Source organism: Hyperolius riggenbachi, chromosome 1 (assembly GCF_040937935.1).
Source record: "Hyperolius riggenbachi isolate aHypRig1 chromosome 1, aHypRig1.pri, whole genome shotgun sequence".
Classification (NCBI taxonomy): Eukaryota; Metazoa; Chordata; class Amphibia; order Anura; family Hyperoliidae; genus Hyperolius; species Hyperolius riggenbachi.
In genome coordinates this window covers 269,466,333-269,489,448 of record NC_090646.1, presented here as the reverse complement: position 1 = coordinate 269,489,448, position 23,116 = coordinate 269,466,333, and the positions used below count along the sequence as shown (strand labels likewise).

The window sequence follows — 23,116 nt, the reverse complement described above, 5'->3', positions numbered from 1 at the left end:
CAGGCTCGAGGTGAAAAAAACATGCTGGGAACGGAAATCCTGAGCCTGGCTCAGGGTAGCCACTGGGAGGTGTATGAAGAATTCGCAGTACAGGATTGTAATTCACCTCCCCGATGCTTCCTGTTCATCTTCTTCTGGTCCTTGGAGGCTCTTGATCCCTCGGGTGAGATTTCCACCCGAAGGAACAGGAGTAAGAATTGCAATGCTGGTTCTCGGAGAGGTGAGAAAAGTGTAGGGCTGCTGCAGATCTATCTGTGGCATCGGTATGATTTTTTTCATGCTTTTAGGGTCTAAAAGCTGATGAAAAAATGGTACCACTTTTAGACCCTAAAATCCAGAAATAATCATACCGCTGAGAAGGTCAATAGGGTCTTTAGTCCCCTCATCCACAGGGACCAGGTAAGTTTTGTACCATGCTGACAAGCCCCTGAGAACATGAGAAAAGTTGTCAATCTACTTCATGTTGTTGAAAAGCGTGAGACATTGACAGCCCTAGTCTCTCTGTACATGGAGCAGGCCTTTGACACCATTAACTGGCTCTATATGATGCATGCTATGGAGAGGTCAGGTATTGGGGGGAGGGTTTATGAAGTCAGTCCGGTGACTCTATTCCACTCCCACTGCTACCCTTAAGCTCCCATCTCTATCTGGTCAACTGATAAATATACAGCGAGGTACTAGACAGGGATGCCCTCTTTTTCCCAGCAATATCTGAGTTGGTAATTGAAGCTACCCATAGCTCCCTATATATTTAAAGAGTCACCTTGTCAAAGCAGAAGTTCTGTGATCCCTCTGCATCATAGTTATGCATGCTCTCATATGACTCAATGGAAGGCCAGATGAGTGGCCAGTTTAGATGAGTCCCCTTCCTCCAATCAAAGTGAGATGAGAGGGGTATGCAATGCATGTGCCACACCCTTGTCCCAAACAGCACTGTGGAAACTTTGCCATGCTGCTGCAATGAAGCCCAATCTTTCTCCAGAAAAATTCAGGGAAAAGTGACAAGTGAGCAGAGCTGGGACAAGGTCCTCCAGCAGCCAAGGCTGAGACACCAAAGTGCGCCCCTCCATCCCTCCCACCCCAGCCGTCACACACGGATTGCTGTTAGACTAAGAGGGCCACCGGGCCCACAACCTCCCCAACACCTTAATATCTAGTTATCTGGCTTGCAGTCACTGCTATGTATCCCCTTTTCTTATTTCTTTCTGCTTCATACACAATTAGGAATGACAGCTGAATTAATTGTGCGCCCCCTCCTACACTGCGCCCTGAGGCTGGAGCCTCTCCAGCCTACGCCTCGGCCCGGCCCTGCAAGTGAGCATAAAAAAAGAAAAAGCCTCTGTTCCTGTTCCTGTGCCTCACATATGTCTGCTGGTAAACTTACATCAGATGACACAGAAGATAGTTGTGCCGTGCCTCTGCCTCATCATGTATGAAGTGTCTTAATTGTGGATCATGTCTTAAAGTCCTCTTTTAGACACCAATCAGCTTTCTTTCTTATTAGTAGGTCATATTATGATATGTTAGAAGGATACTGACTTCCTGCCAGGAGAGGAACAAACAATAGTATTCAGAATCAGTTGTAACAGTGACAATGGAGTTCATTTCACTTTATGAAAATTGATAAGGTGTAAAGTATATTTCAGAGGCTAGAACGGCTCTGTCTAGACATTAGAAGATCAGCACCTGATCTGACGTATAGTGCAAGATTGGGCAGATTATTTGTGTAGGTATCACTAAAAATCTAGATAAAACCCCACCACAAGTTGGAGTTTATGGCTCCGTATTTTAATCTAGACTGTATACAAGCATTCCTGCATGACTTCAGACAATCAAATAATGGAGTGATATCTATGGCTCCACCCACTGTATTTGATGGAAAAATGTATGCAATTTTTGTATTTGCATAGGAATTAAAAAAACAAGATGAGAGGAGGCGCCTTATCTTGTTGAGAGGTTAAGATTTTTATTGTTAGACACCAATAAAACAACGAGTTTCATGGGATCTGCCCGTTTCCTCAGGTCAATACAAGACAGTGTCTGAGCTATGTATCTCTTTTTCAGAGCGCCAAAATGCTACTTTGACCAAACCGAGTCATCATAACCGAGTAGAGATGGTCCTTCTCCAAATGCCCTAAATTGTGGTTGCCTAGAGCAATCCACATTTGTGAGTACTTGTTATTTCTTTACATTTACCATTTCTCAGAAATACTACACTATTGCCGCTCCTGGTGCTCTTTTTGTCTCCTTTTCTTACCGCTGCCTGGGTTTCCAAGCCTGAAATTCATCTACCAGACCTCCCAGAATTGGAATTAATAGTATGTCAATAATTCCTGCTTTAATAACTCCAGTTTCAGATTTCCCTTGTGAAACTGGAGATAGTGTGTAAAATATTCTTAGCAATTAAACATCATTACTAAAGCCTTGGTTTTTTTAGAACTGTGGATCAAATTAACTATGAAATTATAGTACACTTTACCCGTTCAGCACACTTACTTTCTGCTAAAACTATCCCTTTCCAGGTCACGAGGTAAATTAATTAATCCCTGGAAATTACGTGCTGAAAAGTCAGGAGATGTTGAAGCATTTTACGATTTCAGAGGCTCCCTGACACTAAATGAAAAATACAAAACTGTTATTTGTCTCATAAAAGAAGCTTCTTTGTGTACCTCATGAAGTCCTTCATTTCATTCTGTGGTGTCGTGTTCCTCAGCGTATGCGAAGCAAGGAGATCCTAGCCCAGTGCTCAGAAAGGAGCTGGTTCTGACTGCAGCCACAGAATGGCATGTGCTGTGAATTCATGAACAGTAACACACGTTTGGAAATCCCAGGCTGAACTCCTCACCCTTGGAGGATTGCAAATGATGTAACATGTCTGGCATGGCTCATTCATTGCAGCTTCTTCTGAGCAGCACTTGCTCACTCAATCGTGCACTGAAATTTCTGTATTGATAATGCAATACTGGTATGGTACAAAATTTGTATTCTTAAGCAGGACCCCTAGACAATACAGCGTCCAGTCCATGAGAACAATGCACTTCATATACAAAGTGTATGCTAATGAACCATTAACATATGGGCAAATGTTATATTTGATACAGCCCTGTCACTAAATATGTCATGAACACATTTTACAAGGAATCGGTTTTGTCTTGAGTTAGATATAGCTCAAGGCAAATGGGGTGAGGGAACTTATAGAGAAATAGGACAGAAATGTTTCCTAGGGTCTCAAAGTAGAAGTAGTATTATTAGGTACACTTTATAATGCAGCTTGTAGTCTTATAGAGACCATCCTGAAAATGAGCTATTTGCTAGGAAAAAAAAAATGTTACTAATGCTACTCAGCATGCATGAAAAAGAGGTGCAAAAAACAATATTTCAGTATAGGCGCCCAAACTTATGCCACAACAGGCGCCCAAATGTCCTGCCTCCTGCTAGGCATATGTTTATGCTATAAGGTATTTGTAATTGATGTACCGTATGTAATTTTATATAAACATGTGATGGAGGAGAGACTCCACGGCTTAACAGTGAAATGATCAACACACAACTTGCAGTTAAGGTGGGAAGATATTAGATTGGATATCTCCTGCAATCTGATCAAATATTGAATGGAAGATTGTGACAAGCCTCAAGACTACTCACATCTAAGTAATGCATATTATTACAGTAGGTAAGTAGGGCGCAATAGGAATTAAGACAGTGGCCCATATGCAATTAACTTTTTCTCCTGAGTTTTCTCCTAGGTGATCTTTTTAAACTTGTCAAAAAAAATGTCTTTTAAGCCACCAAAGGCAAAACACAACTCAAAATTATTTTGATAGTCCTTTTTCGCCTACTTTTTGATACTTTTTTAGTTGAAAAGTGCTGGAAAGATATTTTAAATCAAAGATGAAAAATGATCTCCTTGGAGAAAACTCAGGTGAAAAAGCGAATTGCATATGGACCAGTGTATTTCTACTTTAGCTGGAGTTCTACTTTAAGTTGTTTGCCCGCAGTACTGTATTATGCTTCCAGGGAAGTGAGAGACATTTTATGGAACAAAGCGCATAAAGAAAGCATGGGGAAAATGAAAGTACCAGAAACCAAACCATAGAAACCCTAACATCCTCCCTTGTGCATCATGGCACCAATCTAGCAACACGGATTAACTGATAATTGTGGTACCATCCTGGCATCATAATGGCAACACTGCACCCTTTCTGGTCCCAAAACATACAGAACTTAACACCAACCACAGTGACAGAGGCCACAAGAAGTAAGAAAATTTAGAAAATAGACATTTCACCTGTGAGAGACATTGTTCATGATCAACGGTAGAACTATTTTACCTATACAGGGCAACTTGCGGTGTTTAAAATTAACCTGTGTCTAACTGTATGGTGTGAGACTCAGGTCTGAGTCATAAATTGGGCCCGCCCCTCCCACTATAACGCCCAATGGCCAATTTTACGTGTCATGTGATATTGGTGACAAGATTCCTCCGTCCCCGCCCTTTGAATGCCAATGGAAATAAGTCAGTGAGAAATTAATGGGTGGGCACAATTTTAGACCCGGGTTTGAGTTTCCTGAAAAGTTGAACACAGGTTTCTAAAATAAATCATATGCCTGAAGAATTTCAGAACATGAAATCTCACATATTTCCCCAATAATAATGTGCATGTAGCTAAGCTTCCTGTCAATTTAAAAGATTTAAATCTGTATTTTGTACTCACTCAGTACACAATACATTGTTGTCATGATGAGCTGCTGTGATGTGACCTGAATGCAGTGATAAATGCACTGTGAACTACTTGCTCTACATATGATATATATATATATATATATATATTTGGAGGCACAAACAGGAAAAGCCTGGTCTTTTGAAACTGGCTGGTATCCAAATACAGTATAATTTGTTTGTTGCAATGCCATACACAGAAAAAATGGGTCAATATTGTAATCTCAAAATACTTTAACTTAATTATAACCATTGCATAGATTGTGCCTCACGAATATTATAGGGATGTGGTAAGCTGCTCGCACATCTGAAGAACAGCTGCATAATAAAATAAAAGTAATGACAAAGGTGCCGCACACTTGTTGTCACAGAAACACTCACTACTACCACTAATATTACTTCAATTTAATTTTATTGAAAGCTGAACTTTTGACAATATCATTATTTGGCCCCTGAAGTGTCATTTGTTTTATAAGAATAAATCCTCAGGAAGGTGTATTTGCATAGCTGAGTGGGGAGTGCAGTGCAGGGAGTGGTAGTCACAGGGTTTTTTTTTATAGCACTGTTGCACCTCCTTTCATACATACCACTTGTATGATCAGAAAGTGTGATGATGTCATCAAATCAATCTTCTGCCAGGTATTCTACACACTGGGTAATGGAAAGCTCACATATACAACATGTTGCTCCGTAAGGGCTCATTTACATAAAAAAAAGGCAACAGGCCAATCTGTTGGTTGCTCCATAAGGGCTCATTTACATAAAAAAAGGCAACAGACCAATCTGTTGGTTGCTGCGTAAGGGCTCATTTACATAAAAAAAGGCAACAGACCAATCTGCTGATAAGTAGTACAATCCCATTCAATATGACCTTCAGTAGCCTCTTCTGATTCCATGTGCAGCTGCTCTTACCCCCATGCACAACAGACCCCCCACCCACCCACCCACCCACCAGCACCCCTCCCAATGACAGCAGCTAACTTATCCCATGCACAGCCTCTGTTTTCAGCTTTTCTTTGCCATTTAAAGCCTGGTCTTCCATAGAGCTCATGTCCAACCTTGCACCTTTGGCATTAGCTCAAGCAAACCACAGCCTGTAACTGTCAGGTGATGACATCACCAGGAAAAGGAGAAGGTGTGGACAGCACAGGAGAGGGATGAAAAGATGAGTCGTGTTGAGAGACGAGGGCATGGCAAGTGCGGGATAAAACATGGCGTGGCTCCTGAAACAAAAAGTCCAACACTGGGACTAACCCAAGACTCAAAGTGTTGTTAGTGGCAGCAGGCAGCAGCCTGCAATGCTGAGGGGAAATGGTTGAATAGTACACAGTCTTGCCCCCACCTTACAGTCACTGAATCATCTACTGGATTGCTTTAAGCCTTACCTGCTTAGAATTACTGTTTATTAATTACTTGTTTGTCCAGTTAAAGAGGCACCATAGTGAGATTATGTATAATATAGAAAATTATTCAGGACACCTATTTTTACGTTAATTATCGTGGTTTCAACATCAAAAACACTTCCCATGTCGGTATAGTTGTGTATTGGTATGTAACCCTGCTCTGCCAGTGATGTCTAGCCTAAGCTGTTTAGATATGCAGAATTCTCCTCCCAGAGCATTCTGGGAGACCAGGTGTTGTTTCTACTGACTTTGATCTACATAGAGCATAGAGAAAAAAGACTGCACAGTGATGCACCTACCAGCAGTAAAGATGTTGCCACCTGTGATAAATTTAAGATTTTACAATGGGCAAACATTGACGAATTAAGCGATTTTATTCATTAAGCTATATTCAGTAACGTTCTTCTTTAATTCATTGGGATTCAAATAACAGAAGAAAAAAAAAAGAGCCAGATAGTCACCTAAGGAGAGGGAAGGCTCTGGGTCTTATAGAGCCTTCCTTCTCCTCTCCCAGTTCCCTCAGTGCGGTGCTAGCTTCCCCATTTGACTCCCCTGCCGCAGGGGACTTCGGAAGTGTTCGAGAGCCGAGTCCTCCCGAAGACAGGCAGCTCCATACTGTGGAGCGGCCCATCTTCGGGAGCACCCTGGCTCCGGAAGACTTCTGAAGCCTCACTTTGATGGCGGAGACAGCAGTATTTGACCAAATTGGTTGAGTACTGCTACGGGGGAGCCAGCGCTGCAGCGGGGACTTGGAGAGGAGCGGGAAAGCTCTATAGGACCCAGAGCCCTCCCTCTCTTTAGGCAAGTAGCTCTTTTTTTTTATTACTACAGTTTCCCAGTGAGTTTAAGGGAGGAATCACACTTGTGTCTGTGGGAACCGCAGACTATTCCCCGCAAGTGTTTTTCCGCACTACATGTGTGTATGTCGGCATTTTAACACATGCATTTTTTGTTTACAGTGACCAGTGTTTTCAATGCATGCGCTGTTTAGGAAAGTAGTGCAGGTTGAATCTTTCTATCAACACTAAAACAAAACAAACACAGAACATTTATATCGTGCTTTTCTCATGGCGGACTCAAAGCGCCAGAGCTGCAGCCACTAGGACACGTTCTATAGGCAGTAGCAGTGTTAGGGAGTCTTGCCCAAGGTCTCCTACTGAATAGGTGCTGGTTTACTGAGCATGCAGATCCGAGATTTGAACCCTGGTCTTCTGTGTCAGAGGCAGAGCCCTTAACCATTAAACTATCCAGCCACTATGCAGAATCACAAATTCCACCTGAAAATGCAGTAGCGCCATAAAAAAAAATGGCATGTGTTTTACCATTGCGGCAAAACGCTGCCGAATTGCACAAATGTGATCCCTCCCTAAGTGTATTGTTTCAGAGTTCAGCCTGAAATCCCAACATTGATGAGAAATTGCCATTATTGTACCTCTGTGCTATTTGTCCTGGTACTATAGAGAGTGGTGCCTGGCCTGCAGGGTCACTGAAGAAGACTCAGGCTCACACAGAATATACCAACACACAGCTATGCATAATGAACATCTGCAGGTAGGCCATGTCACCTGAGCAAGTTTTATAAGCAAAATGTTCCTATTTTAATGAACTGTATAATTAGTTATGGAGAGCAGTGTAAATCCTCTTGTACTCTCTTCCATGATATAATTACACACCTGCACTATATGCAAAATCTTCTGTATATAGCTACATCTGTGTCACTATTATTACAGATTTTTTTTGCAATGTTAAAAGAAACACAGCGCTTACTGATCATTCTATTAACTCGTGCTAATGATCTTCATGTTTGCTTACCTCGAGTGATAAGCCTGGTGCCATGGAGATCCTAACGTCCCCTGAGATATTTGCATCATGCTGGGGTTGGGTTGGCTCTCCAGTAATTTGGCTGAATGCCAAGAATGAGGACGGGACACACTTTGCCTACGGGAATATTAAGAATTAACAGAGTAGATTAGAAAACTGGTCATGATCATCTTGAAAACTGCATTGCAATGTTTATAACATGGATACGTTAAATTGTACATTATAAAACAGCCATAATAAAATGACAATAATGCTAAGTATATTTACAAAATAATAGAAGGGTGGCCACTGATGATACAATTTGCTGAACGACCGATTACGAGCGATTGTTTGTATGAACGAACGTAAATGAAAGTTTGGGACCACTAATAGACAAAAATTTCCTAACCAATCAGATGAATTAAATCGATCCGAATTTCAGTTTGATCCCAACAATCTGATCGAGTTGGTTAGATTAATCTGATCATTGGTGGTTTTAAGCAATCATTTACGATTGTTCGTAAGAAGAGTCATTCGTAATCAATCATTCAGCAAATTGTATCATTAGTGGCCACCTAAAGACCATTCTCTAATGAAATGCTTCTTGTTCAAAGCCTAACCTAAAGAGAAACTCCGGGTAAGACATAAACTTAAAAGAGTAGAAAACTATCAGGGTAGGAACACACTAGGCGGAATCACATATGAGTTTTCCATAGCACATAGCGGAAAACGCATATGCGATTCTGCCTAGTGTGTTCCTACCCCAAGTCTGTATTGAGTGTGGTGCTTAAGTGTTGGTTAATTTGCCCTGTACATTAAAACAGTCACTAGGATGTCGTCACAGTCGAAACAGTACATTAAAACAGTCACAGTGATTATCATCCTGGTGGATCGGTTTAGATGATAATCAGTGTCAGTTGTTTGTACCAAATGATGACAAATGATCGATTCATTCATAATTATTCACGTGTTGCTTACTCGAACTTCTGGGTCCTCATTTTCACACTTCCTGTAATGATCCGATTGAAAGAACGTTTTTTCAGCATCACTGAATTCAAATGTGTGCCAACGTGGTTCACTCATCCCTAACCATTGGGGATCAAGTTTTCCTGACAAGTGCGGTCTAGCATGTGTAGGAAACTTAACTCTAACAAAGTTATTATGATTGTCCTTATTTATTTATTTTTTACATTTTAAGATTTATAAAAAAAAAACAACCTGTGTGCCCACTACCCCTTTTGAAAACCTTTTTGTTGTACGGGAAATCTAAATCCATGAGCAGCTCTGTCACCTGAACAATACTCACCCTTGTGGTAACTAATCATTTGCCCCTTCCCCTTGCAAAGTACCCTTGTCCAATGCCAATGAGAAGTGGCTCATCTCTACCTCCAGTGCCCAGGATCTCACATTTCCTAATGTCCCCACCGTAATTCAGGTCTTGTAAGGTGTCCCTGTATTTGTAATCCTCAAGGGTCCTCATTAAATCTGAAGACCTCACAATGTGTCTGTGTCCACTGTTGCAAAACTGAAAAAAAAAAACAGCTAAAGCATATTTGAATTTTCCACTGATGATCCTCACTGGCCCAAATGATTAGGACCAATTAAAAATCTTGATAGGGATCTCCTGACATTGCACCCCTCTTGTATAATATCCACCAATGTCAAAGATCATGTAAGCTAATATCGTTCACATGGCAAAACTCCACGCTTGTGGGCTTGCATTTCTAGACATTGCTGATGATGTGGCAGGGTGATACAGTTAGGTTATGTAAGTAGAGGCTACAAATTCAAAGAAACCTACCAAAGTCATGTGCGTTTTGAGCGGCTAAGGAGTTTGAACCTGTCTGCAAGAGATTCTCAGGAACAGTATAACATGATAACTAGGGCATGACTGAGAACCACATTTTCGCTGGGTCTTTCTGTGCTAATTACTTGTGGCTGGGGGTGTAGCTAGATTTGCTTAGCATGGAACTTCTATTCTTTTTTGTTCACTCTTGTGCAATCCTACGGTAAGGTTCCAGGGAGAATGGAAAGCAAACATATTAACCATTTCATATCATTTTTTTTTTATTTAGACAGGATTTTATGCTTATAATGGTAAGGCAAATGTATTGGTGCAGCGGTAAAAGTATGAAAGTAATTCCACTGCCAATTTTCAAGCACAGATATGATTATGCAATCTGGTAGCATAGTAACCACATAGACCAAATGCTATATTTTGCATTAAATAAGGACTATGTCATTAGATATCCGATTCTAGGAAGCCCTGTTAAAGGATTTAACTGTAGGCTCAATGAGGGGGGCTGCAGTCTTGAATCTCCATAGTGTTAAGGCTGAAATTGGCTATGCTAAAATGTAAAGGACCTCTGTCGTGAAAAATCTAAAAATGTAAAATACATGTAAACATATACAAATAAGAAGTACGTTTCTTCCAGAGTACAATGAGCCATAAATTACTTTTCTCCTATGTTGCTGTCACTTACAGCAAGTAGTAGAAATCGGACATTACCAACAGATTTTGGACTAGCCCATCTTCTCATGGGGGGTTCTCAGGGTTTTATTTTTTAAAGTACTTAGTGAATGGCAGTTGCTCTGTCCAACTGCCAAAGAAGTGTATGGTGAGCAGGCACTCTGGCCAACATCAGTGTATAAATCTTTTTAAGGGAATGTCTTTATAAAGAATAAAGGCCATGCTGAGAATCCCCCATGAAGAGATGGACTACTACTATTGTAAGAGACAGCAACATAGGAGAAAAGTAATGTATGGCTCATTTTTCTCTGGAAGAAACGTATACTTCTTATTTGTATGTGTTTTAAATTTTAAGATTTTCAAGACAGTTCCTCTTTAAGTATCAGATACCAACTACGATAATAAAAGAGATTATATAAATATAAGTTCTGGAAACAGATTAGGAAAACGATAAAGCTTAATGCTGGAATTCAAACTACACACAAATAGAGGATGGTCTGATGCGGAAGCACAATATGCTTTAGCAGTGGCATAGTTAAGGAGCTGTGGGCTTCGATGCAAGTTTTACAATGGGGCCGCCCAAGCACTCTATACATAACAATTGATACGGCACACCAAAACCTGCCAATGGCAACTACAGTGCCAGAGGTGCAAGAAGGGGATGGGGAACAGTTTGTTAATGATTACCACTGTTCAAAGTATCTATAGAAGTGATTATTACGAGCACAGGACCAATAGAGAGCTAATATTGTAGTTGAGGGAGGGCCCTTCAGGGGCCCCTATGGCCCAAGGGCCCCGATGCAGTCACAACCTCTGCAACCCCCATTGCTATACCCTTGTGCTTTAGAGCTTTACTATGAAAAAAAAAAAACACTTCTGGCATTCCAGAGGAGAAAGAACTGCAATTTATAGAAAACATTCAAACTTATTAAAGCGGATCCGAGATGAAAAAGTAACTATAACAAGTAACTTGTCTATATATCTTATCTAAAGTTGAGATAGTTTACACAGCATATCTAGCTGCACACAGCTTCAATAGAATATGATTAATTATTCCTGTGATACAATGAGAGTGGCCATGTTCTGTTTGTAATCATTACACAGGTAATCTGCAACTGCATCTCCAGCCCTCAGATCACTCTCCCCTCCTCCTCCCTCCTCCCCTCTGCCTCTGAAATCACTGGCTAGTAGCCTCCTCCTCCTCCTCCTGCCCAGACTGAGCTTCCATAAGCCCTGGCTACATGGGTCTGAGTGCCTTGGCGTTTTGGAGAAGCTGTGGGCGAGGCTTGTTTAGTTTATAGGGAATTGGAGTATTAAAACAAAAAGAAAAAAGTATTTGGCTTGAGGAATGCCCTATAAACTATATATAAGGAACACAATCATGCAATGTGTAAAAGTTCATCTCGGATCCACTTTAAGTCACTTTTCACAAAACAGCACTCTACTAGTGGTATATGCAGCAAATCCACATGACATTATTGCCCAATCTAGCTAAAAAATCTAGACCGGGAGGCTGACATTGCAAGTATATAGGCACCTTTAGAACCTAGCACAGCCTATATCTGGGTTAATCTTCCTTTTATTTAGAGTCCTCAGCCCAAGAGGTCTATACATTTAGTATGCATAGGCGCTCTTTGCTATTAGAAAGGTTCTTTGAGGACCATTGTACATCAATGCTTATGCATATAAAACACTGAAGGGCTAGGTGGCAGTTACTGGAGTGACAGAAAAGACTGTTCTGCTATGTTAATAAGGATTTGTATGCTTCCCAGATGGCAAGATAAACTGTAACTGTACATGAATTTGAAGTTCAGCCTGTGTTTGCATTGATTAAAGGAGGAACTGGGTAAAGGCTATATAAAACTAATTCAACTGGCTACAGTATATGCATAAAAACAATTTTCCTAACATTTGCAGATGTGCTTTTACTTTTAGAATCGTTTTTTAAACATTTTTTTTTATTCTGTATTCAGAAGCATGTAATGATAAACATAGTTTGGTCAATTTAAAGAGAATGAAAGATGCCACAACCAACACAGGCTTGCCTGTGCCTGTATTTGGTTTTCACAGTAGGCAATTTGGCACAGGGCTACCGGTGAAGTGGAACTGGCACAATGATGTGGTGCATGGTGCTAGAAGAAGCCCCAGGTAAGTATAAAAGCTGCTTTTTCAAACCTCTCTGGTTTTCTTTAAAGAGGAACTGTAGTGAAAATAACAATGAATAAAATTGCTTATTTTTACACTATTCAGTTATAAATTATTTAGTCAGCCTTTGCCCATCTTTCCTCTCCCTGATTTACATTTTTACATTTATCACTGGTGGGGACATCTTTAGTTCTGCAAGGTGATCTCAGTGGAATGTTTGTTTACTAATGGCCCATACTCACGGGCAGCAAAAGTGGCCTGTCGCCAGCACACGTGAGCGTGCGAGGGACAGGCCGGCGATAGCTCCTCGCCAGGTCCCTCCGCGTACACACGCGGAAGAGGGACCGGTGGCTCGACGGAAGCTGTCGCCGACGTTCCTCCTCCCCCCGCCGGAAGCTCTGCATACCTCAATGGAGGTTTCTGTCGCTAGTCCGCGTACTCAACATTTCAATCGCCTGGCGACATCAGCGACGGGCGACAGTTCGGGGTGCGCGCCCGTTCAACGGCCCATACTCACGAGCGACCTGTCGCCGCAACACGCGCGCCCCGCGTGTTGCGGCGACATTTGTAGCCCGTGAGTATGGGCCATAAGAGTTCTATCCACAGAGAAAGATATTGCTTGCTTGGCAGTTGGAAAAAGCTGTTATTTCCCACAGTGCAACGAGGTTCACAGGCAGAAAACTGTCAGGACCATAGTCATGACATCACACTGCTGGAGGGGTTTCACCACAATATCAGCCCTACAGACCCCCCCTGATGATCCATCTGAGAAAACGTAAAGATTCCCCGTGGGAAAGGGAGTATCGGCTACTGATGATATTCAATACTTGGTTAAAGTTCCTCCTTAAACTAACTGCACCCTTGCCCTCCCTATAGCCACAACGGTTAAGTTTAAATGATCAATAAGTTAGCAGATATGGCTACAGGTTCTTCTAGCCATATCTGCTAACCCTATTACGATTGTATTGACCTGAGGAAGTAGGCATAGCCTGAGAAACGCATCGTCTTCGCGAGTTTGCGTATGTATAAATAAATTAAAATTTTTCAGTGCATCATTGAGGTAAGTTTTATCTTACGGCTTTTAAAATGGTTCTAATTATTATTATTATTTTTTTTTTGGGAGGGGGGGTGTCTTCCTCCTCCCTTTATATTCTAAACCCCTGATGAGGGTTGTTGTTTGTGATTAGTATGATATGGTGGAGATGGTACATCATGCTCCCATACTCTTCATATGATATGAGAGCCTTCCCATCATTGTGGTTACCCACAGAGTTGTGGCAGTCACAACAATGGTATGTTGTTGCATTTAATCATTTAAACTTAATTTATATGGCAAAAGGGAAGGTGAGGAAGGAGCTAGTTTTATATAAGAAAGCAGAGGCAGCTATAGCAGAGAGCCATCAAATTTGGCCCTCAAGTGGTTTCTCCTGTTTGCATTGTGTTTGGTCCAACTTTAGACCACCAGGGAAGCTATATTGGGGGTTCAGCCCTAAATCACCAGGGAAGCCATAAGGGGGAGGAAGTGGGAAAGCACAAGACACCAGGGAACTGCAGAGGGGAGAGAGGGGAGTTAGTAGACACCAGGCAGGAAACTGTAAAAGGGAGGGAGGTGGCCACTAGACATTGAGGTTGGCCCGCAACTTGGTCCCATTATTCAATTTTGTCCCAGTCCCCAGTTTGAAACCCCTACTGCTGATCTCTTCAGCAGTTGAACTTCCTCCTCTCTTCTTGCACAGGCAAGGATCTCATTACTAAGCAGGAGGAAAGGTGAGGGATTGGTAGAACCACTGCTATTTTGTGCCTCACTAACACCAAATCTCAGGGAGTTCTACATACAAAATAGGCAAAGGTTTTGGGCACAAGGAAGTTTTTAACTGGAGGTATGGTTAGAAGACTCTGAGGACACCTTGGAATGCTTCGGCCTTTGGCAACCACCTACCTTAGCCCCTTCCAAATGGCGGTCTTGGGTGGTTGGGCTACATAGTATGCAGCCTTACAATTAATTCACTTTTTAACATACTGTCTATGACACTGGCTCACTTTAATCCTTTAAATGACAGAATAGTTGCTGTACTTGTGTCTAAAGTATGCCGTCAGTCAACATGAGGTAATGGAGAGGGAGTGTTCAGAAACAACTTTTATCTGGAAATGGAATGCATATTAGTCAAACTATTAAGGTGTTGTTTTGGGTGATTCTGACAGCCACTTATTTTAAAGTTAAATTCCAGCCATGAATCTAAACATACAGTAACTTAGTAAGTGCTGTCCCCGATGTTACCTTTTTATTGCTTAGGGCCTGAGCCCAATACAGTTGTGTTCACTTTTCAGTTACACATCAACGTAACAGATGCTGAAAAGTGTACAGTAGCAGACACAAATGCGTTAGTGGGCTCATGCTCTAAACGAGGCCTCTGAAGTAAATTATATTCAGGACAAGAGCAATGTTCACTGCCCATTCATTTCCCATTGACTTACATAGACAAAGATCTACTCCACAGAGCTTTACGTGGTTAAAATCTGGTCATATGACTCGATAAGAGTTAGCAGCAGTCTGTGACAGGGGGTTACACTGCTTGATTTAGCTACTGTACAGCTAGACCAAAGGTTGGCGAGTTGAGGAACTGTGTAGTACTCTAAAGACCCGTAAGCTAGTAGCGTGTCTGTACAGCACTCAGTTTTGAACTGTTTCCCAAGGGATTGAATCCAGATCTCTGCAGGTGATAGTAATTGTGCTTGTGTACGCACCTTTAGAGAAAAAAGTTGAAGATCCCTATTAGGTAAGTATGATGAACTATTGCTGGGTAGGGACTCATCTATCTATTACATGAGGTGTGAGGAGAGTTTAGGATAAGAATACATTCTAAAATTCTTCTTTGAACATAATTTTAAATACAGCTAGCACAGGAGTCTTAAACTCTTAACCGTTTTCAATCGAACTGGATTTATCACCCACGTCCACCCAGCAATTACTTTTTTACTTGTATTGGGGGGGGGGGGGGGGAGATCGCTGGGTCCTGTGCACAGAGGGTGCCACCTCCTTACACTCCAAAGGGGGAAGGAGGAGCTGGCTGGCAATAGCACCCCTAGCGACAGCCGTGTCATTGGTGCTGGGCTGGAAAGTGCCAATGTTGGACATAGACCGACACAGGATTGAAAGGGGTAAATCTATCATCAAAGATGCACTGACTGTGCACATTTTTTTGGAGCAAATCAAAATGTACACTAGTCAGCCAAATATTAAAATTGCCTGACTAATACAGTAAATACCCCCTCAAGCTACCAATACAACTCTGCTTGCATATGTGTATCAGCGACAAGGAAACAAAGTGGCCACTGCTGAGAGAAGAACAATGTCCAGAGTTCACAAACAGATTATAAATGATCAGTGCAGAGTCCAAAAACAGAAGACGAGTCTTCAACAAAGAATAACAGCAGGCAAATCTCCACCACAATAAATATTGGGGTCACGGCACAGCTCTGCATTCATGGATACCCAAAAAAAGGAAGGAGGCTTATTAGCTGGTGACAACCCACATCATAAGGTTGTATCAATGATTTGGTAGGACATCAGGAAACAACAGTCTGTCCAGAATCCACCAATTCAGCAATGATTCATCTCACGAATGGATATCAGTAGTAAACATCATAAAAACAAACAAACGGCAACTCTAAGTGTAAACCGTTTAATATAGAGTTTTCATAGTAAAAACAGCGTAACAAATAGCATAAAAACAAAACTTACATACGGCGCCCATTCAATGGGAACCCCGAGAAAGTTGCACGCGTGTATGGGTCAGCAGTAAAGGACAGTATAAAGGTGCCGCCTGTCTCCTTCCTGACCGGTTTCGTAAAACTAGCATCATCAGGGGATACTGATATCCCCTGATGACGCTAGTTTGCGAAACCGGTCAGGAAGGAGACAGGCGGCACCTTTATACTGTCCTTTACTGCTGATCAATACACGCGTGCAACTTTCTCGGGGTTCCCATTGAATGGGCCCCGTATGTAAGTTTTGTTTTTATGCAATTTTTTATGCTGTTTTTACTATGAAAACTCTATATTAAACGGTTTACACTTAGAGTTGCTGTTTGTTTGTTTTTTGATGCTTACTACTGATATGCATTTGTGAGATGAATCATTTCTGAATTGGTGGATCCTGGACAGACTGTTGCTTCCTGATGTCCTACCAAATCGTTGATACAACCTTATAATGTGGGTTGTCACCAGCTGGTAAGCCTCTTTCCTTTTTTTTGGGTATCCATGAATGCAGAGTTGTGCCATGACCCCAATATTTATTGTGGTGGAGATTTGCCTGCTCTTATTCTTTGTTGAAGACTCGTCTTCTGTTTTTGGACTCTGCACTGATCATTTATAATTTACCAATACAACTCCACAAGATCTCCAAAGGTGTTCTGTGGTATTTGGAATGAGGATGTTTGGAGGAGATCCTTTAAGTCCTGTAAGGTGTAAAGCCCAATCTACACGACACAATTCTTTGTGCGATTCAACTATGATTCTATTTACGATCTGATTAAATCCGACATATCCGATCGAGATTCGATTCAATTCGATTTGCCATTGCAAAACAATGGCAAATCGAATTGAATCAAATCGAATCCCGATCGGACATGTCTTATTTAATCGGATCGTAAATAGAATCGTAATCGAATCGCAGAAAGAATCTTATCATGTAGATTGGGCTTAAGATCAGTCCTTCATGGACCAGACTTCTTGGACCAGACTTGTTTTTCTAACACATACCACAGTTGGTCCATCAAAGGGAGATCTAGTGAATAAGGAGACAATGAAAATGTGATTCTTCAGAACAGGCAACCTTTTTGATTGAAAGTACAATAGTTTACTAAAAATTGTACAGCCTGACAGGACTGGCAAGAAGTAGGGAGGAAAATATTTAAATCAGTACTCTGTTCCTAAAGTGTACCCTAGGCAAATATATATATATATATATATATATATATATATATATATATATATATATATATATATATATATATATAAAGAACAACATATACTTTTCTAAGTAGAAGGGAACCTCTTAATCTAGCATAGGCTTCCCACGTCTTCCTGGCCCTCACCGTTGCAACACGTGGATCCTTGGAACATATCCAAACAAGAGCCTGTTGGATATGCTACATGACCACACTCCTCTACAGGCAATAGGGTGGTCGTACTGTTTCCGCACTAGTACAGCCATGCCTATGCAGTAAGCTGAAGCCGCTCGTACAAGAAGCAGCTCTGTGCTTCTGCACAGCCACGGGCGTGCTTGTGTGGGTGCAGCACAGCTGCACTCATGCATGAAGAGAAGCATGGTTGCAATCTTCAGAAGGGTCCAGGGCAGAGACTATGTTATGGAGGAGGATGTGGGAAGCCTTTGGAGGATCCAGAAGCTTACATCCTCTTAAGTAAATATCTCAGCTTTTTTGATTTAGGATTGCCTGTTAGCTTCTCTTTAATACCTTAGTATACTACAAGGGGACACACTGCAACACTGGGGGAAACAGAGGCTGCAGAACCACTGGAAGGAGAGAAGGGGCATCCATACGGGGGATGGGACTTTTGTGGGAACCAGAGCACTTGCATTAGCACTTGCATTAGCAACTAACAGTGGGGAAGTAAAGGCCTGCTCGGTTTATATATGAGTCAACTGTAACTTAGTTTATACTCAGATTGCTTTACATATCAGTGTAAATTCTATCATTTAAAAGAAGCCTGCACCTACTCTAGAAGTTAACGGCCTATATCTGGGCATACTCCTTTGTAAGAAATGTTCCTGAATTAGCATGCTTGACATTATGTATAAAACATAAGTTGAGGGTCTGGATTTCTTTCCATTGTATACAGTATGAGAGTACTGCTGATGTAATAGAATCAGGTATGCTGCTATCTAATAGCTATCTAATCTTTACTAGGCTTAGTTAATGCAGACATACTTCATACCGATGCAAAACAAAAAGCTAAACCAATCAATGATTCAGGACATTACAGACCTATAATTAGTGTCTACAAATACACGGGTTTCATAAGAAACATGTAAGGTCAAGGAACCTTAAACAAGAAGTTCCTTTACATCGTTTAGCAATTTTTAAGTGTTTTTAGGTTAGGTGGAGAGAGGGTGAGTAAGTCTCTCTTTTATGCAAGTCATAAAGTACTTTTTGACATTTTCTGTGATTCAACCAGCTAAATGTTTTAGAAGTTATGTTGTGGTGCAATATTGTGGAAAATTTCTTTGTTGGGTGTGATTGTTTTGATTGCTTTGAACAAAAACATGCCACAGTGAAGAGAGATTATATATGGCCTTCATTGAATTTAAATTTGGCCTTTATTGAATTTAAATTTGGAAATGTTTGGCAACAGTACACAGTTATGGTAAACACTGTTAAATAATGTGTTCAGGCTCCTCCTTATCGTGTGAAACATTTCATGATTTCAATGTACAAAGATCTGTGCAATACACAAACTATTTCTGAATCATTCTTGTTTTTATTATCTGGCATAAGACTGATTTTCTGTGTGGATATCAGATGCAGCTTGAACTGACTGTATAGCAGCCTACAAGTTGCCCAGACTCCTCCCTCTATCCCATCATCACCCACATGAGGTAGGCAGGGAGTAGCTGAGAGGGCACCAGATAGTCTCACATTGTGAACACACAGCTCACACCACCCATCTCCTCTGTGCTGCTTCTAAATGATTAACTCGTTGTTATCATCACTGCAGCTAAAGCTCTAAAGCTGTGTATCATTTCTTGTGTAGCTCTTCCTGGCTCTCAGGGTGATTTTCCACTTACTGTTTTTTTCTATGGAACAGGCAGTGCCAGTGAGGGCAGATCTCTTCAACAGGAACAGAAACTGCTGTTAAAGTAAGGGCATCTGATAATTTGGGCACCTGGTAAAGCCACTAATAGAATATCTGTACTATTACCGATATTTTACAATTGGGCACTTGCTAATGCAGATAATAGTACATCATATTTACAAATATTCTTCTATCGCTTTACTTAACCTTCCTCTCACACTTTCTCTCCCTCTATATACTTCAAGCACTAACCTACCACTACATACCCCGAATGCTAACCTACCACCTACTTCCTTCTCCTAAGACTATCCCCCCACATCTAAGGATTACACTAGCACCCAATAACTTACCCCAACACTGCCACTTGTTGCTCTACTGTTATCTGTGCTATCCCTCTGCCCCTATGCTTCATCTTCCAGCATCGGCTAAATCCTGCGCCACCGGCACCCAAATTATACCCTAAGTGCTGCTATAGCTGCAATTAACATTGGAATGTATTTGGTACCCAAAGTACCAGGCAAATTCCCACTTCAGCTATTATAATTCAGCAGAGGGACTAACAATTGTTAGACCCTGACAGAGGGTCTAACAATTTGCCCCCTGTACAAACTAAAGATAAACTAAAGATAAAAGTTTGACCTTCACTTCCAATAAAGATAATATAAGGTGACAACTGCATGCATGATAAGTGTTCACAATGTAGCAAGCCAACAAGTTAGTGCAATACCTTATATGCAATTTCATACAACAGGGTCCAGTGTGCATGGACCCTCAATGTGAGTTATTGTTTTAATTTAATTTATCTTATGTGGTTTTATTAAAGTGTACCTCCCTGTGCAATGAAATATAGCCTGACTGGTTTTTGTACCTTAGTGGTGGCCACATCACTCTGTTTCACTCTGTTTTGTAAGCACTGAGTGATTGCAGGCAGCACAGAAGGTGAGGTTTACACAGTCCAAGCGCCGAGGCATATACATATTCTGTGCGGTTTATCAATTGTGGAGTGGGAACCTCTGGCAGCTGTTTATCTGGTTCAGAACTTATATCATCACCTACCAATCCATCCAGTTAATGCTGAAACTCATTATCACATGCCTGTGTGAATACAGATGGTGATCTTACATGTTGGGCTCACCTGTTCCGGAGCCTTAGTTTAAGTCCTTCTCCAGAGCATGTTGCAGGACTAATGGATAGCTTCCCTGGGGAGGTTTCAAAGAATTGTGGATCGTAACACTCAGCCCTTTCACTGAATGTGCCTCTGAAAAAAGAACAAAAAAATATATATTGAAAATTAACTAAGCAGAAACATTATAGTCCATTAAACAAAGCAGACTAAAATGCAATGATGACATGCAAAGTGTAATAGTCCACAGCAGTCTGTCACATCTACTGTATCCTTCATCAGATTAGTCACAGCACTAAATGATGACTGTTATGCCGGGAATACACGGTGCGAGATGGCTGGATTGATAATTTCCGTGTCCGATCACCCGCCAAATCGATTCCACACTCGATACCGCAGGCGGGACAATAGAAAAAGATAAGGAAAACGAGCAGAAGATAAGAGAATCACCCATGGGGACAAGTTATTACTACAGGTAACAGCAATATGCATATAATTAACTGCCTTAATAAATGAAACGTGTAGTGAGGGGAATTTTTATTCCCTTTTACACCCATCATGCTTTGCATTTAATAGTCCCCATGTCAGACATCTGTAGCAATCATGCAACATGTGCTGTAGGAAAATGTGATTTGCATCAGAGGTGTGTTTAGGGTATGTCAGGTATGACATGTGTCCTGGATGCCATACCTATCTTCAAGGCCTCTTCAGTCCCTCACCAATGTGTATCTTATATATAACGTGTAAGTGTAGGTGAGAAATGGTATAGTCCCTTTCACCTGAAGCAGACCTTAACACAGAACTTCCTCTCTGCTCTAAGAGATACGCAACAGCAAAATAACATTTAAAGAGGAGATGTCAGCCATACTATCTAAAAAAAAAAACCCACACATATAAGGAGATACATACTTGCTCTGCTTATATAACATATGTATTGCACTGTCCACGTTTTGATTTTAGTGATTTTTCTACAGTAAAAAAAAAAAAGAGAAAATCCTTCTAAGCATTTCCCATTTTAACTGTGGCTATTTTGAAGCCAATTCTGATGTCATTTCCTCCCTTACTCTCCTCTGTCTGATTTGCCCGCCCTTCACTATAGAAAGTGCATTGTCTCAGCATGAGAAATATTGGCCAATCAGAGAGAAACAGAGGTGTGGGAGGGGAAAACAGGAGGGAAAGAGGCTTCAGCCAATCAGGCTGCATTAATTAAGTCTAAAGTGATAGAGAAGCAAAAAAGGACAACCCAGCATGCCCTACAACTTCCTTTTTGTGTACCAAATTTTATGTGTACCAAATAAGAGTCAGGTAAACTGAGGAATGATCATTTATCAACAAGAAAAGTAATAGTGATTTTAACAATGGCGACAAGCATATGCGCTACCTTAGGCCACTTCCCTTTGTCCTAAGACCAAATTGCACTCCTACTAGGTATCCTAAAACACACTGCCTTTATATATTTGCTGTATACAATCCCTCCTCTTGTCGTCCCCCCCCCCCCCCATTCCCTTTAGATTGTAAGCTCGCAAGGGCAGGACTCTCTCCCCCTTTTGTGTCTTGAAAATTATTATACATTTTATTTATCATGTTACTTTTATCATTACTATCTGTCACTACCAATTCTGAATTGTATATTCTGTATCATTTTTGTATTTTGTCACTAATTATGTATCTTGTATATTGGTGTACAATATTGTCTGTATCATCATGTACCCCATGTTTGTTTCTTACTTTGTACAGCGCCATGGAATATGTTGGCGCTTTATAAATCAATAATAATAAAAATAATACCTTTTGGATTGCCTGGTTAGCATTCTTATTACTTGTTTACCAGATACAAATAAAGAATTGATTTTTGATTTTATGCCTGACAGTTACACTTTAAATAAAATTATTTATTTGTTACAGCAGATACAAAGCATACAATAAATCTGCAGTGTGCCTACTTCCTGCTTTCATGGAAGCAGACATATTTTTAACATCCTGTGCTTACAAACTAGCTGCTATGCCGTGGCAGAGGAGATTCCTGAGCTGACACAGCTGAGAGATCAAATTACGGTGGTAATTAGTCATAGATGAAGGGAAATTAGACAGGCTCTAAATATATACTGGGCGCATTTCGCTCTGTTTTCCTTATGTTCCTGTGCAAGAGTTCAGGTCCACTTTAACTCACAATGACAAATCCAGGAGGGTAAACTATGGCTTTAGTTCAGAGAGCAGAGCTCAGGCAGGGGATGCAGGATATGTGCAGTATGTGGCCTGGGGTAATCATAGGGTACATGATCACCAATGCAGAGCTTGCAGGGAAGATGTGTTGAGTATAGCAGGATTACTCCGCGGCAACCTGGTGCGCCTCGAGCACCTGCCAGGGGTGCCTCGGTTTTTGACCCCATCCCATCCATTTGGGGGTGCTGCTGAATAAGGGTCATAACAGCATTTCGGCAGTAATATTTGCCGAGGGTTGCCTTGAAAAAGATTTTAAAGCCATCAAGGGCACCCTCACCCAAAAAAGTATAAGAACCAATTCTCTAAATCAATAATGTAGAGTTACTCCCCTGTAGGAAGTGACATGCCTGCTCACAAGACCTTGCAGGAGAGGTAACAATCTCTTATAGTGTATCATTCAAATATGTAAAAGTCCC

At 41.1% G+C, this 23,116-nt stretch overlaps 1 protein-coding gene across 2 annotated transcripts in view; it reads right to left on the bottom strand.

The window, feature by feature from the left end:
• LOC137505650 (protein Shroom3-like) overlaps window positions 1-23,116 on the bottom strand; it is a 127,868-nt gene that overhangs the window by 70,534 nt on the left and 34,218 nt on the right. The window contains exons 2-3 of one of the 2 annotated variants that reach the window (XM_068233544.1): window positions 20,490-20,612; window positions 7,936-8,061 (exon numbers count right to left, since the gene is read on the bottom strand). In XM_068233544.1, coding sequence (XP_068089645.1) covers window positions 7,936-7,994 — 59 coding nt within the window. In that variant the 5' untranslated portion in view covers window positions 7,995-8,061; window positions 20,490-20,612. Of the gene's footprint in view, window positions 1-7,935; window positions 8,062-20,476; window positions 20,613-23,116 lie in introns of those variants that run through there. The other variant, XM_068233543.1, reaches the window with a different exon arrangement.